Source organism: Thamnophis sirtalis, unplaced genomic scaffold (genome assembly GCF_051295495.1).
Source record: "Thamnophis sirtalis isolate CommonGarterSnake01/CBP01778 unplaced genomic scaffold, rThaSir2_p1.2 scaffold_6, whole genome shotgun sequence".
NCBI lineage: Eukaryota > Metazoa > Chordata > Lepidosauria > Squamata > Natricidae > Thamnophis > Thamnophis sirtalis.
The window spans coordinates 90,536,812-90,552,911 of record NW_028261386.1 but is presented as its reverse complement, the minus strand read 5'-3'; the positions used below and the strand labels follow the sequence as shown (position 1 = coordinate 90,552,911).

The 16,100-nt window shown below is 45.9% G+C and overlaps 1 protein-coding gene across 1 annotated transcript in view; it reads right to left on the bottom strand.

The window, feature by feature from the left end:
- Window positions 1-16,100, bottom strand: part of MAP3K5 (mitogen-activated protein kinase kinase kinase 5) — a 133,578-nt gene that overhangs the window by 64,379 nt on the left and 53,099 nt on the right. The window contains exon 4 of the mRNA XM_014072682.2: window positions 120-313. Coding sequence (XP_013928157.2) covers window positions 120-313 — 194 coding nt within the window. The remainder of the gene's footprint in view (window positions 1-119; window positions 314-16,100) is intronic.

Sequence of the window (16,100 nt, the reverse complement as noted above, 5' to 3'; positions counted from 1 at the left end):
CCTGTTATGTATTGTCCCTTGGCTGCTACTATCAAATGCTATGTCTGTTACAATTATTGGGACATGTGGTTTTCTTTTTTATGGCAAGTTTTAATGTTACAGCTGAAGACACTCCATACCTTGAGCTGCCTTGTGCCATCTTCAAGAGCTGAATAAAGCGGTCAACTAAGGGTAAGCATATTGGTCCCAGCAACAGTTCAAAGTTGGGTTGCATCAATTCAGTCAATCCCTTCATGAAACTGCTGTCACAGCAATAGACTTTGTTATGGGGAGTTATCATATATGGAACAAATATATAATTGCCAGTGCACATCTGCAGAAAAGGAGGAAGAGGCTTAGCAATGTAAATAACATATATAAGATAATCTTAAAATCGATATACTTGGTAGAACGTAACTAGCACCTAATATAATTTTCATACTATACTATACTATACTATTGAAATCATGATGCCCCTGCCTTCCCCACACTGGTATCCAGATGTGGTAGACTACAATTCTTATATGTCCTGAAATGTATATTGGAGGTGATTGGGGATGAGGGATACTATAATCAAACGTATCTGGAGTTGTTATTTATGTTAGTAATCAGATTGGGAAAGAATTGGCAGAACATTGCTATTTAAGGAGGGAATTCTTCCAAGTACTTTTACTGAAAGAATAACCTGCACATCAGACAAGTTTGGACATAAGGAAGCTTTGCAGGGGAACAAATATTTGGATTATGCAAGAGTAAGGAATTATAGAGATGGACCTCTATATTATCCTTTACTGTTGTAAACATGATGGATATTCTTTGTAGAACTGACAGGGAACTGTAATTTTAATTGATAGCATAGGGAACACAGATATCACGAGAAACAAATCTTGCTATTACACAAGAGCAATTTGCATGATACTGCATTATAATATATACATTAATTATAATGTAAAGTGTTAGATATTAGCAAGATATTAGCAACTGTTATAATGGTTTCCACCAAGGTTCTCTGTTCCGGCGGGAATAGAGATTCAATCTCATTGGTCGATGGGTCTGACAGCTCTCTATAAAAGGGCTGCTGTCAGACTGAACCTTGTACATAGTTGCCTAAGCCTGAGTGTGCCTTCCTTTACCCAATCTAACTCTGACGATGAGGATGGGATTGGAAGGCAACTAGGCGAACCAAAAAGAGCATAGCAATCCAGCAAGTAAATCCAGCCCGGAGCTCAGCCTGGCTTCAAGCAGCCATTTTTGAGCGGCAAACTCAAAAACCCCTCAGAACACAAAATGGCCATGCACGCCCCACCAACTCAGCACAATCTAGTCACCGAGCACTGGGAATCGTATATGCTGAGGTTCGACTGTTTCCTCGAAGCCAACAACCTCATGGGCCTTTCTGAAGGCCGCAAGAAGAACATGTTCCTGGGTTATTGTGGATGGGAAGTGTTCGAAACAGCCAAAGATCTATCTGAGCCAACCCCACTCCAATCGGTCGCTTGGTCAGTGCTCCAAAAGACGCTGAGGACACACTACACTCCCAAGCCGTCTAAGCACATCCGCTGGGACGAATTTAATATTCGCAATCAAAAGGAAGATGAATTGATTAACGAGTATGTTGCGGTGCTAAGAAAGGCTACAGCGTACTGCGAGTTCAGAGACATACACGAACTCATACTTGACCGCATCATATGCAGTGTGCGGGACATTAATTTACAGAGGAGATTACTTGACAAATCTAATCTCACTCTACAAATTGCCTTGGACAAAGCCAGGGCATCCGAATTTGCTGTTAAGTGTACAGAAACCCTGCAGTGCCAAAGCACTCCACAAGGCACGCGAAAGAGTGCATGTGTACATCGTGAGGCTATAGAGGCCGAGGGCTCAGAAAGCGAGGATGACAGTTGCCGCATGCGCAGTGACCGCACCAAGCCGGCGCGCAAATTCGAACCGCGTTTCCCACCTTGCGCAAGTTGCGGAGGAGACCATGCCACATCGTTTTGCTGTTTCCACTATGCCATCTACCAGCACTGCGAGCAAAAGGGGCACATCGCCACAGTCTGCAGAAGCGAGCACCCCACAACGACCTGGAAGCCCAGAAGCCAACCTAACCACCAGCAGAGGCCCAACCAAGGGGCATGGCAGCCGCCACCACGGCGCTCAGAGGACTGTTCCAAAGCGTCATAGAACAGCTTTTGCAGGGGATTCCCCTATTTTGACGAAATCTTGGCATCTTAGGGTACCTCATCGACGGCTCTGGGATTCACATGACCACTAAAAAAATTAAAGCAATCCAGGACGCCCGTACACCTTGCAATCAGACCGAACTGCAGGCGTTCCTCGGGCTCCTTAATTTCTACAGCATCTTTCTTAAACAGAAAGCCACCGTTGCGGAGCCCTTAAATTGTCTCTTGGTGAGGAATGCAAAGTGGTCCTGGGGGAGAGCCGAAGCAGCCGCATTTGCCGTAGTGAAGAGACTACTGTCAGCAGACACGTTCCTGGTTCAGTACAGCCAGACCCTGTCACTTGTTTTAACTTGTGACGCTTCCCTGTTTGGCATCGGAGCTGTCCTCAGCCACCGCATGCCAAATGAAACCGAGGCTCCCATAGCCTATTACTCAAGGACCTTCTCCGCTGCCAAGAGAAACTACAGCCAGCTGGACTGTGAGAATTTGGCTGCAGTGGCCAGTGTAAAAAGGTTCCATGAGTACCTCTACGGCCGTGATTTTGAACTCATCATGGACCTCAAACCACTACTGGCCTACTCCTGTGTCATTGTCACCGTGAATGACCAGATGGACTATTTTCCTCACAGCCTACACCTATCGCCCCATCCATTGACCAGGCTAAACCTTGGGGCATGCCGACGCTTTGAGTCACTGCCCACTGCCTGAACTGCTTGCAGACCCTACCCCTGAGACGCCAGTCCTTCTCATTGACTGCTTAGAGACTGGTCCTGTCTCATCTAGTGACGTTGCTCGCCACTTTGCAAGAGACTCACGATCAAACAAGTTTTGAACTGGGTGTGGAGGGGGTGGCCCAAGGGGCCTGTTGGGTCTGAGTTCAAAATGTATTATTGTAAAAAAGATGAAATGTCTGTTATTAGTGGCTTTTTGCTGTGGGGGGACCAGGTTGTTGTTCCACCCAAACTGCACATTGCAGTATTAGAGGCTTTACACATAGGGCATCCTGGAATTGTCAGGATTAAGTATTTGGCTAGGAGTTACGTGTGGTGGCCTAACATGGACAGGGAGATCGAAGAATGGGTGGCTACCTGCACACCGTGCCAGGAGTCCAGACCAGCTCTCCCAGAGGCGCCCGCTAAGGAGTGGGAGCGACCTCAAGCACCATGGTCTAGGGTGCACATAGACTTCACTGGCCCAGTTCATGGCCAGACATTCTTGGTAGTTGTGGACACCTACTCGAAATGGCTAGAGGTAGTCCTCATGACCTCTACCATGGCAGAAGCGGTCATCAAGGTCCTACAGAGACTTTTCTCCACACACAGCCTGCCCAATGTCCTGTTCTCTGACAACGGGCCCCAATTCACGGCCATGCAATTCAAGACTTACTTAGCAGCACAGGGAATCAGACATGCCCTGGTTGCGCCATTCCATCCGGCCTCCAATAGTCAGGCGGAGAGAATGGTGAGATCGGCAAAAGAGGCACTATCCAGGATGGGCCTGGGAGATTGGCAAACACGGGTTGATCAATTTCTCCTAATTCAACACATCACGCCAAGTGCTATCATGGGGAGAAGCCCTTCCGAGCTTCTCATGGGTCGCCGGTTAAGATCTCACCAGCTACACCCAAACTATTCTGCCGCATCGCCCCCAGACTCCACCAGCAAAATTCGGAATTTTAGCGTAGGGAATTCAGTTACACCCACAACTATGCTGGGGGAACTCTGTGGATTCCTGCCATAGTGATAGGCCTCACTGGGCCTCACTCTTATTTCATAGAGCTCAAGAAGAGTCGGAATTGGAGAAGGCACATTGACCAACTCTGTGGCCGCCTCTCCAACTCCACTCTTAGGCAGCCAGAGATAACTCTTGCACAAATTAGCCAAAGACCTACCCAAAAGGAGCACAAAGTTACTCCTTCCACAGCCAACTCAAATCCGAAGACACCAGGATACTCATCTACTTGTGTTGCAGGCCTGCAGCGAGCTCCAAGTGAACCAGCTCTATAAAGACCATTGGCTTACCTGAAGGGTCCTTCTCTGTGCACCACGGGAGAGTCCAAGCAATGGGTTATTTCAGTCTGCTTGCCCTGGACTGAGAAGTCTTTTCCCTGGCCACGCCTCCTTGCGTGGCTACGTTCTCCAGAAAACATAGAATAGTCTAGACCGTGAGGATGGTATAAAAGGAGACCAAGTTCAAGTCAGGAGATAATGTCACGACGTATCCCGGGACAAACTGGGTGGGTTGGACTCTCCTGCGGTGCACAGAGAAGGACCCCTCAGGTAAGCCAATGTCTTTCTCCTGTGCACCGCTTGGAGAGTCCAAGCAATGGGACATACCCAAGTTACTGTCCATCGGGGCGGGCAGAAAGAAGGTCCCGGGATTCATTCGCATGAACAACCGCCTGGAGCACTCTCCTGCTGAAGGCCGCCTCAGCCGAGGCAAATACATCAAGCTTGTAATGTCTGACGAAAGGAGAAGGTGAAGACCACGTGGCCGCCCGACAGATCTCCTCGATCGAAGCCTGGGTGGCCCAGGCCGCCGAGGTGGCGGCGCTCCTCGTAGAGTGGGCAGTGATGTTACGTGGAATCACCCAAGACTGGCCCTCGTAGGCGGAGGCGATGCATGCCCTCAACCATCTTCCCACGGTGGTGGAGGTGACCTTCTTGCCCAGAGAACCAGGCTGGAAAGATATGAACAAGGCCTCAGACTGACGGAAGTCCAAGGTCCGGTGGAGGTAGACCTTCAGGGCCCGCCGAAAATCCAGTGTGTGCCAAGAGCGCTCACACGCGTGGGAAGGGCACGGGCAGAAACTCGGCAAGATGACTTCTTGTGCCCTATGAAAGCGGGTGTTGACCTTCAGAATGAAGGAAGGATCGAGTCTTAAAACGACCCTGTCGGGATGAACAGTGCAAAGGTCCTGACGAACCGACAAGGCCGCCAACTCGGAGATACGGCGGGCAGAGGTGATGGCTATCAGGAAGGCCGTCTTCAGCGTGAGGTGACGAAGAGAAACGGAACACAGAGGCTCAAAAGGTGGAGCGGTGAGCACTTGGAGCACCACGGACAACTGCCAGGTGGGGTATCGATGGATGGCGGGCGGAAGTAGGTTTGAGGTGCCCTTCAGGAAACAGCGTACCCTGGGGACCTTGCTGAGAGACAAGGAAGGATCCCTGGACCAGACAGTGGACAAGGCCGCCACCTGGCGCCGTAGCGTATTCAGGGACAAGCCCTTCTCAAGGCCCCCTTGCAAGAAGTCCAAAACGCAGCACACTGGCACAGTAACTGGATCCATGAGACGGTCCTCACACCATCTGGCGAAGGAGACCCACATGGCATCGAAGATTCTCGTCGTGGAGGGATGCCGAGCATCTTGTATGGTGCATACCACCTCCCCCGAGAGACCTTCGTTCCTCAGCAGGTCCCCCTCAAGTGCCAGACGGCCAACTGCAGCCACTGGGGTTCCGGATGGACAACGACCCCTTGGTGGAGGGAGACCTGACTCGGAGAGATCCGCCACGGAGGGGACACTGACAGGCTGACCAGGTCGGCAAACCACGATCTCCGGGGCCAAGGGGGGGGCCCACGAGGATAGCAGTAATAGCAATAGCAGTAGACTTATATACCGCTTCATAGGCCTTTCAGGCCTCTCTAAGCGGTTTACAGAGAGTCAGCATATTGCCCCCAACAATCTGGGTCCTCATTTTACCCACCTCGGAAGGATGGAAGGCTGAGTCAACCCTGAGCCGGTGAGATTTGAACCGCTGAACTGCTGATCTAGCAGTAGCCTGCAGTGCCTGCAGTGCTGCATTTAACCACTGCGCCACCTTGGCTCTTTAACCATTTAACCACTTCCACCTCCTCCGCAATGATCTTGGATAGGACTTGCGGCAGGAGAGGAAGAGGAGGGAAGGCGTAGAGCAGACCCCGGGGCCAGTGGCAACGCAAAGCGTCTGTTCCTTCTGCTCCTGGGGTCGGAAATCGGGAGAAGAACCTCTCCAGTTGGGTGTTCTCCCCGGTGGCGAAGAGGTCTATCAGCGGCAGACCAAACCTGCAGGTCAGGCGGCGGAAGAGGGCCGGGTTGTGTTGCCACTCAGCAGGGTCGATGGTAGTCCTGCTGAGCCAGTCCGCGCGGGTGTTGTCGACGCCCAAGATGTGATTGGAGTGGATGGACTCCAGGTGGCGCTCTGCCCAGCGGCCCAGTGCTTCCGCCTCCGCCATCAGCCACTTGGATCTGGTGCCACCCTGGTGGTTGATGTGTGCCTTGGTGGCCACGTTGTCCGTCATCAGGAGGACGTGACGTCGGCAAATCGACAGATGGAAATGACAAAGGGCCAACCTCGCTGCCCTCAGCTCTAGAAGATTGATGCTGCAGCGGGACTCCGACGCGGACCATTTGCCTTGGACTACGAGTTGGCCGCGATGCGCTCCCCAGCCGGAGAGACTGGCGTCGGTGGTGATGACCATCCTGTCGGGCTCCCTGAAGACGTGTCCCTTGAGGATCGCAGGCGATGTCCACCATCGGAGGGACCTCTTCACGGTCGGAGGGACGGGAATCAGCATGCTCGAGTTGCTCCTGTTGGCTCTCTGGTGGGGCAGAAGTAGCCACTGCAGAGCCCTTGAGTGGAGCCGGGCCCAGGGAACAATCGACAGGAACGAAATCATCTTCCCCAGCAACTGCGACAAGAGAACCACCTGAGCCTTTTTGTCCTCCGCTTTGAGCCCTTCTAAAAGATCCGCGGGGAGGGGCGTGTTAGAGGTGAGAGCCGTGATAGGAGGATCCACCTCTGGCAGGACCAAGAGGTCCTCCAGGGCGGGCTCCATGGTATACAGCTGTTTTTCCATCCCACTGGGGGAGGATGAGGTGGCTGGTTGACTCCACTGACGTTGTATAAGGTCAAGGAAGAGTTGGGGAATCAGCACCAACTGCTGGTGGGAAGGAGGAACCTTAAACATGGCTGCATTGGGATTCACCGGAGCAGCCCCTAGTGGGGCTGGAGCTGGCATGAGTTTAACCCCTTCTCCGGTAGCCACCTTCACTCTGTGTAGGATTGATTTGAATAGGCTGGGCTTGAAAAGGCCCGAAAAGGACAGGGCATCGGAAGGGAGGTCCTCATCATCAGGCATCTGATGGAGATCCTGGCCAGAGGCAGGGCAGAGGCCTCACTGACCACGGAAGATTCAAGAGAGGGGTGGTGCACAAGCTTTGGCGGGGGAGGGCCAGCCTGAGTGGCCTGAGGAAGGTCTGAGGACAGAAGTTTGCACTTCCGCATGGCAGCCTCGATGCCCTTTGCAATGGCCCGGGCCACCACCCCTTGCATGTGAGGGGATAACTCGGAGTCAGAATCTGAATCCATATCCAGATCAGCAAGCTCCCCTTGAAGAGGAAAAGGACCTGCAGGAGGGTTGGACCTGGAAGGTTCCACAGGGGCAGGTCCCTGGTCATAGGACCAGGAAGGAGTTGGAGAAGAGGGAGCCAAGGATCTGTCAGGAGATAAATCCTGCGACTCAACCTCCTCGACCAACAAGACTGCGGGGTCCTCCCTGGGAGGGGGCAGGGCTGAGGATCCACCAGAAGTAGAAGATGGGGGGATTTCCTTCTCCGCCAGGCGTCTAGCCCTCTCAAACTGCTTGTCAAGGGCCCTCTGGCGCCTTTCGGCATCCCTGGCCTCAGCCTCAGAGGGGATCTTGGGGTGTTTACCCTGGCTGACCACCCTAACCCTGCCTGAACCATCCTCCATAGTGGGGGGGGGGGAAGCCTTGCTTGGAACCTGCGGGCGACCCTGTCTACCAGCAAAAGGACCTGAAGTAGAGGGATCCATGGTGAATGATCACACAGGTAGATCAGACAAGTGCAGGGAGGTGGCAGGAGAACTGGAAGCTCTGATTGGCTACTCTGCAACAAAGGAATAAAGAGGAAAACATAAGTTGAAGCACTCAAATGATCCAAAACCACATGAACATGAATACAAGGTACAGAGAGAGAGTGCCAGAGAAAGAGCAGAGGGGGTGGAGGCCAAGGGATCTGCAGTGCAAACCGCAAGATTAATCGGGGAACCAGAGGAAAAAACAGGTGCCTGCGAAGAAAAAAGGGGAAAATTTAAATTGCCAATCATGCAGGCCCCGGGAGCCTCTCTGTGCCAGATCGCAGGCCACGGACGGCACTGGCGCTAGCGCCACATGGCAATCGGTGAGGATGGCAGAGGGACAGTTGAGGGATAGTAGAGGGCCCCCGCTGTACCCCTTGTTCACCCATCGGCTGCCCGATGAGACGGAGCTGAAGCGGTGGGCCTGGGCATAAAAGGGCGCGAAACACCTTCGCCCAAAATGGCTGCCGCAACAGCGTGGGAGGAAAGGAGGACAAGCATGGAGCCAATGCGGCTAAAACCGCCGGTCTCGCTCACCTCCGCGACAGGCTAGACCTTGCTGGGGCCAGAAACAAAAAAACTGTGATAAAACAACAAATTATGGCAAGCGCAGCCTCGCCGCCGATCACCGCGCCCTTAAAAGGCAAACGGCAGGCCTCCGAAGCCGGCTGTGAAAAACGTAGCATGGAGAGCCCTCCCCCATTCACCGTCTGCCTCCCAGCCTCGGAGAGGGTCAAATGCAGCAATCCAGGCTGCTCAGGGACAAGGAAGAAAGAGGAAGAAGGGAAAAAGGATTTAAAAAGGGAAAAGACCAGAATGGAGAGTCCAAGCCAAAGGGAAAAAAACCAAGTAGCTGGAGCTCACAGAATTCAATCCGATAGGGCTGGACTGAGAATTTTTTCTGGAGAACGTAGCCACGCAAGGAGGCGTGGCCAGGGAAAAGACTTCTCAGTCCAGGGCAAGCAGACTAAAATAACCCATTGCTTGGACTCTCCAAGCGGTGCATAGGAGAAGCTCCAGTGGCGGCCTGTGAAAGGTTCCAGGAGCTTCCATCAGGTGAAGCTGCAGAGCCAACAGGTCCGTCCGACCTGTCCGAAGAACATCCTCTGACTGAACTGCACAGGTCTGGCAGAGCCACCAAAAAGCCTGCCTACCTGCGTGACTACGTCACAAGTCGGTTGATTCCATCTAAGAGGGTGTTAGATATTAGCAACTGTTATAATGGTTTCCACCAAGGTCCTCTGTTCCGGCGGGAACAAAGATTCAATCTCATTGGTCGAAGGTTCTGACAGCTCCCTATAAAAGGGCTGCTGTCAGACTGAACCTTCGCTGGATTGTACATAGTTGTTCTGTCACAATAAAGAGCTGTTGTTGCCTAAGCCTGAGTGTGCCTTTCCTTTATCCAATCTAACATAAAGAATATAGAAAAATTCAAAGGTTATCATGGTTGAATTGTTGAAATATTACCAAGCTCCTGGACTATGTTTTTCAAATCAGGATTGAACATAAAACTTTCATATAACTTTTAGATATTTAGACATTAGTATATTTTAAATATCTTTAAATTACTGACCTGTCTGGAAAGCATAAGAAAGGATATAAAAAGATGAAACACAATTTCTTGAAAAGAAACATGTTATATTTGCTGCAAAATAAAGCAGGATAAGGCATAGCCTGCTAAAAAATATATTATCAAGCAGCTCAGTTGACTCCTTTTAAAGTAGAAGAATCAACAAAGCAGTGGATTGTGATGGAAAACACTTGGTTTCAGGCTATGAATGAAAACTGGGTAAGCCAACTGGCTTTCATGCCTAAGGAAGAACTACAATTTCCTAATTAATAGCCAGGTGTCTTAACCACTATACCAAACTGGCTCTCATCCTATCAACCTAATATCAAAAATTATGAGCAAGCTAAAATGTAATTTGTTTTATTTAAAATATTAGCAATATTCTATTAATATTAATAAAAGATCAAATTTTAGAGACCATAAGCTACAATGCTAATACTGCTACTCTACTTATGCTCATGAGAGCATGATAGATAGATAGATAGATAGATAGATAGATAGATAGAGATAGAGATAGAGATAGAGATAGAGATAGAGAGAGAGAGAGAGAGAGAGAGAGAGAGAGAGATGATAAAGACAGATAGACAGACATTAGCAAGCTGTGCTCATTCTTTTTACAATTCCCAACTTTCTCGACTAGCACGCCTCTAAATGTGGTTGCTAGAAATTCTGGAAGTTGGGAGGACTAAAGCAATGATGGGAGGCTCATGCACAACTTCATCATAGAAGCCACAGCCAAGACCGGTCCACAATCCAGGGGTTAGGGACTCCTGAACTAATGCATTGGAAAGCAAAAGACTGTGAAATATTGGCCTGACCTAAAATAGATAAAACCCTGAATTCCCTAGAAAAAATTTCAGGTTTCTCTACATAGTTGACATCCACATAAACAAGCACAATGTTGATATAAATTTCTACTTTTTGCAGTAATTACAGCTCTCCTTTGTTAGAAAAATCCTGCCAACTCAGAGAAGCTAAGGCATGTTAATTATTAATCCTCCCTTACTACATTAGGCAATGTGCTTTTGTAGCATTCATTATATCTTTTATAATTATGCCCAAGAGGAAACACTAACAGGATGATGATGAATCAGTTCTTCTTGTACAAACCTTATTTACCACTCTCAGAAAACACACATAATAACTATGTTAGAACACTGTTGAAATGTCCTTCCCTGCAGCATTTTTCTGAGCGGTACTAATAAATAGCAAGATCTAGAGCTTATTAGAGCTAGGTCTGACCTAGAATGGTTATATTTTTCCACATGCACAGGCATGTACACATACACACAGACTGACATTTTGCAGCAGAATTAGGAATTTAAAATGAACAATTATTAAGATTTAGGAAAATTTTCTGATCTTTCGTCACTAGCCCAATGTTCACATTTATTTGTGAATCTGATACTCTCATCCCATTCTTTCTTCTGCACACATTTCATCATTCAAAAGTAAGTATCACCATCAATGAAGCTACGCCAATTGAAAATATATATTCTCTCTCTGGCATTGCCCCACCTAAGATCAGGAGAGAGGTTGCAGCAGACACTGAGGGAACTAAGCAAGAGAATGACCGTCAACATCCTCTGAATGAACATATTCACCAAACCAGCTGGCTCAGATCTAGGAACAACTTTATGGAAAGAACAAACATTCTTGAGGGTACACAAGAACAAAAACAAATTAAAAGATGGAGGAAGGAAACCGTTAAGCAAGGAATAACATTAAAGGAAGATATGGTTGAAGGATCCAACCTCCATTATATTACCTGGAGGACCCTGAATAGGCTGAGAGTTGGAATGCCAAAATATAAAAGTAATATGCTCAAGTAGAGGTTCTTAGTAGATGGACAACACACTATGTGAATCTGGAGTAACACAAAGCTCAGCTCATCTGCTGGTATGTCAGCTACTAACAGAAACATGTACCAATAATGACTCATTTTTGGCTTTGCCAACAACAAAGCCAAGAAGGTGGCTTCAATAAAATTTGACCTAGACACAGAAGAAGAAACATTCAAGGAACAGTTATAAATTAACTCCTAAAAACAGTTAAGTTGTTGCATAATTCTCAACTTATATTCTTTGTCTCTCTGTCTGTCTTTTAGAACAGAATCAATGTCACTTGTGAAGTCTATTTACATACAACAGTTCTATTTTTCTTCTCTGTTTGTACAAACTACATGCTATTTCTCCAGTGAGCCATCATCACCTTCCTAAGTAAGCCAAGCATGTTCAATAGGAAATTGCAGCTGGGCCAGAAACATAGGTGCGTGGACTCATTACATTTCATATTTCTTTATTTAAATTTTGAGGCCGTCCAAATCCTTAATTCTGGGCCAACTAACAACATAAATAGAAAACAAATCCATAATTGTTCACTTGCATTTCTGTTTTTGGAATTTAACATACTTACTGTATTTGACAGCACAGTATCACTAGTAAAATCCTTCAAGTTTTGGGGTTCTATAATTTACCAGGATTTGAAATGGATACCTAACATTAGAACCATCATCAAAAAGGCACAACAAAGAAAGCTCTTCCTGCATTAATTTAGGAAGTTCAGACTGCCCCAGGAGCTACTGATACAATTCTACTGAGGAATTATTAAATCCATTTGTACTTCTGTAACTGTCTGGTTTGGTACAGCCATTAAACAGGATAAGTACATACTCCAAACGATAGTTAGGACTGCTGAAAAAATAATTGCAACCAGGCTGCTTTCCATAGAAGGCCTGCATGTTGCACGAATCTGGAATAGGATTAAGAAAATAACTACAGGACCCCTCACATCCTAGACATAATCTGTTTCAACTCTTTTCCTCAGGGCACCGCTATAGGGCATTGCATGTCAAAACAAATAGACATAAAGACAGTTTTTTCCCCTCATGCCATCACTCTGCTGAACATCGGGTCCTCACAGTACTGTCTTACATCTAAGTATATTCACCCATGTTGTATGGCTGTAGTATTATTATCCTTCTCATCTTCTCTACTACCACCTATTACTGTATCATTATTATGATTATGATTATTATCTTGTTGCATTGCATATACATGGAGCGCTTCTGCATCAGGTAAAAATTCCTTATGTGTCTAATCACACTTTGCCAAATAAAGTATACTAATCTTTTTTTTAAAGTTTGTGCTGTATTTTGCAATTTATCACTATTAGCTGTTTTAGACAACATGCATGGAAATACTGTTCTTAAGAGTAAAGTAATTAACTACATGTTTTAGTGTTGTGATAACATAACTGGTATACAATTTTTTCAAATACAGAAATAAAATGAATGAAGAGTTGGTTGTCTTGAAATGTGCCATTTCATACCAGAAATGCCTAAAAGAAATGCAGCTGGCATTTTATATCTAGCATATACTCAATTAATTGCTGCTACTTCTGGCCAGGCTGAGAAGTTTTAAAATTTTCATTAATATCACTAGAGGACAGACTTCAGTATCTTGAGATAGTCCTCTATAATGACACTTCCCAAAGTTGTGTTCCTCATACCTCAAATATAATCACTTTCAAACACGTTTCCTGGTTCGGTTTTCTGATGTAGTCTTCAAATATAGAAAAGAGACAAAAAATATCCTACCCAGCTCTGCAAAATAATTTTCTTTGCAAATTGCCAAGAGGTACACATTGGAAGGACTCACTGGAGAAGAGTCTAGCGCTGGGAAAGATTGAAGGCAAAAGAAGAATGGGACGACAGAGAATGAGTTGGCTGGATGGAGTAACTAAAGCAGTGGGCCTGAGTTTAAATGGACTCTGGGGGATAGAGGAGGACAGGAAGCCCTGGAGGAACGTTGTCCATGGGATCGCAATGGGTCTGACATGACTTCGCAACTAACAACACACATTGGAATGCAGCATTTGGATAACTTTGATGGCAGCCAAATGAGAACTCCTAAAATAAAGCATCCTTCCTAACACCGCCAAACAATCTGAAGCTCATAGAAAGGAAGACGTGTTCAATGATCAGTCCTCATAAAAAAAACATTCTTCAATCTTATTTTGGTTTTTAAAAAACTATTTCCATATAATCAGCACTTTTCCACATCCTAGGCACTTGAATCCTAAAATGACTTGCGTTATCTGCCAAGAGGTTGCTGGCCTCTTCAGAATTCTACTCCTTACAATCAGATTTGAATATGGAAGACAAGACCCTTTCTGCTCTTTTATCAGGCAAGAGCAGAAAGTCACTAAGTGTGTTTTCCTTATTTAAGAAAATATAAGATAGGATAAATGGTTCTCTTGATCACACTATTATGCTACAGTTATGAAACACCAGAGTTGCATGACATTTAATCACAGTCTGATTTCATAGTTTTTTTACTGAGAGAATTGGGATAAATATTATTTTGGGGTTCCATCTCATGTTCTCAAAGGTATTATTTGTTCTTGCAAATCAACAAATATTTTCCTCACTCTGTCACCCCAGGAAATTTTAAATTCTCTGCAGGATCAGCTTGGCTTTTGTGCTGCCTTCAAGTTATAGTTTTGTGCAGGTTCTTATCTTTTCTGCTCAAGGCACAGCTGTATATCCTTCCTAGTTCATAAAACAGTGAGGGATATAGACAAGTGTTGGTAAGGACTGCTTAGCAACAAAAGATGTTTGAGCTAAATCATTTTATTAGTTTAGGTGCTGTTCCTTTGCAGAAAGATTGTGGGTGGCTGTTGTGACTCAGCAGCAGTCTTCTGTGAGTCTTTTCGGGATGCAAGGTTAATTATGCAGCTGGGGCTCGTTAGGGGATATTCTGGGGATAAAAGAATGGATGGTGCCACACCCTAGTTGCAGGAGTCAACGTTCCTTGATTCGTTCAACATTGAGTGATCATCAGTCGTGGTTTATGTAAGATACACTTGGAAAAGTGCTTTGTTTTCTGTAACCCTGATTCAAGGATACACTTGGAAAAGTGCATTGCGTTGGAAGAGTTTTTGTTTGGTATTCTGTTATCTGGTCAGAGACTGTATTTATGTTATTTTTGGGCTCGAAGCCAGTCTGAGCCGAGAACTAATAAAGACAGTTCCTTTTAAGTTTGTTGGCCTGTCGTCTGTTAACGAGTGGAGAAGGGGGGACAGAACAGAGGCCTACATTCTCTTCCCTTACCAAGAAAATTTAAATAGGAAAAATATAATAAAAGAACAGCCATCTAAGTAAAAGCCAAACTTACAAAGAAAACCATGGCTACTGAAGAACAATAAATATCTGAACACAACCCATGTGGGCTTTCAGTTCCTATTCTCTCAAAAATCTAAGTTTTTATAGTTGTAGCTTAAAACTCAACAGGGTAACATTGTTCTTCCACAATAAGGACTACAGTAAATGTGATGTAGGCACAGGAAGTACACAATAATTCTGGAAAATCAATTTGCTTTGCTAGTTCTCTGCAAGAGAAGAAATGATAACCTTTTTCAGTATCTATCACCATATGATTTTAAATTGATCAAATTTATCACACATTAGCCAAACTTCACTCAACACTTTGTAGTATGTGTCATCTGTATCCTTTTTTTCTATTAAAATGGATGTCATATTAAATATTGACATTTTTCCACATTTGTCATGTCTCCTGACTGACTTCATCTCAGAAGAACATCATTAGTCCCCTGGGTACAGGAAATGAAGAGACTGAGCTGGAAGTCAGGGTTAAAAGTGTCATAACTTGGGAGTCACTGCATTGTCATAAACACCATCCTTGAGTTCTGCTGATCCTTAATCTAGTGCCAATTTAGCTTGGACTGTTAGTTAATTAGATTCCTATATTAGAGGCAGTAATAATAAACTTTTCTTTGAAATCAACCAATGTTTTTGGTTTGTTTCACACTGGGGAAGACTAAAATCAGAAAATTATTACTGTAAAAAGTGAAGTCTTATTCCTTTAAGGCAAAGCCTTTAAGTTCTAGAGAGCTGCATAATTCTTCACTAAGTGGGCATGCCTCTGAGGATCACCCAGAAATGCATTTAGTACAAAATATAGTGGCCCATATACTGGCAGGTCTATCTGCCAAGTTCACATTATATCTATGCTACAAGTTGTGTCCCATTTACAGAGAGGCTTCTGCATCCTCTCTCCCTCCCCCCCCCCTCTCTCACACATACAGCCACACACACACACCTTGATGTCTAGGTTCTTGCATGTAAATCTTCTCATACCTACATCAACCTGTCCACTACTTCCACCAGCCAGCTGGCCATGTACTAGTTTAGCATAATAAAATAAAACACATTTTTAAAGGATAGCTTTAGAAATGCTCCCTCAAGTCACTCACTTATTTTTGATCAGTAGAAGATTCAAAACAGAAGGAAACCTACTATTAATGCAGAAGAATCAAAGTTTAGGAAGATAGACAGGAATATTTTTTTTACAAAATACAGACTAATGGAATCTGTTTCCTTCAGACATAGCAAAAACCACAGGTGTCAAACTCTATTTCACTGAGGGCTGCATCAGGGTTATGTTTGACCTATGGGAAGGGGGGGTAGAGTGAGCATGGCCA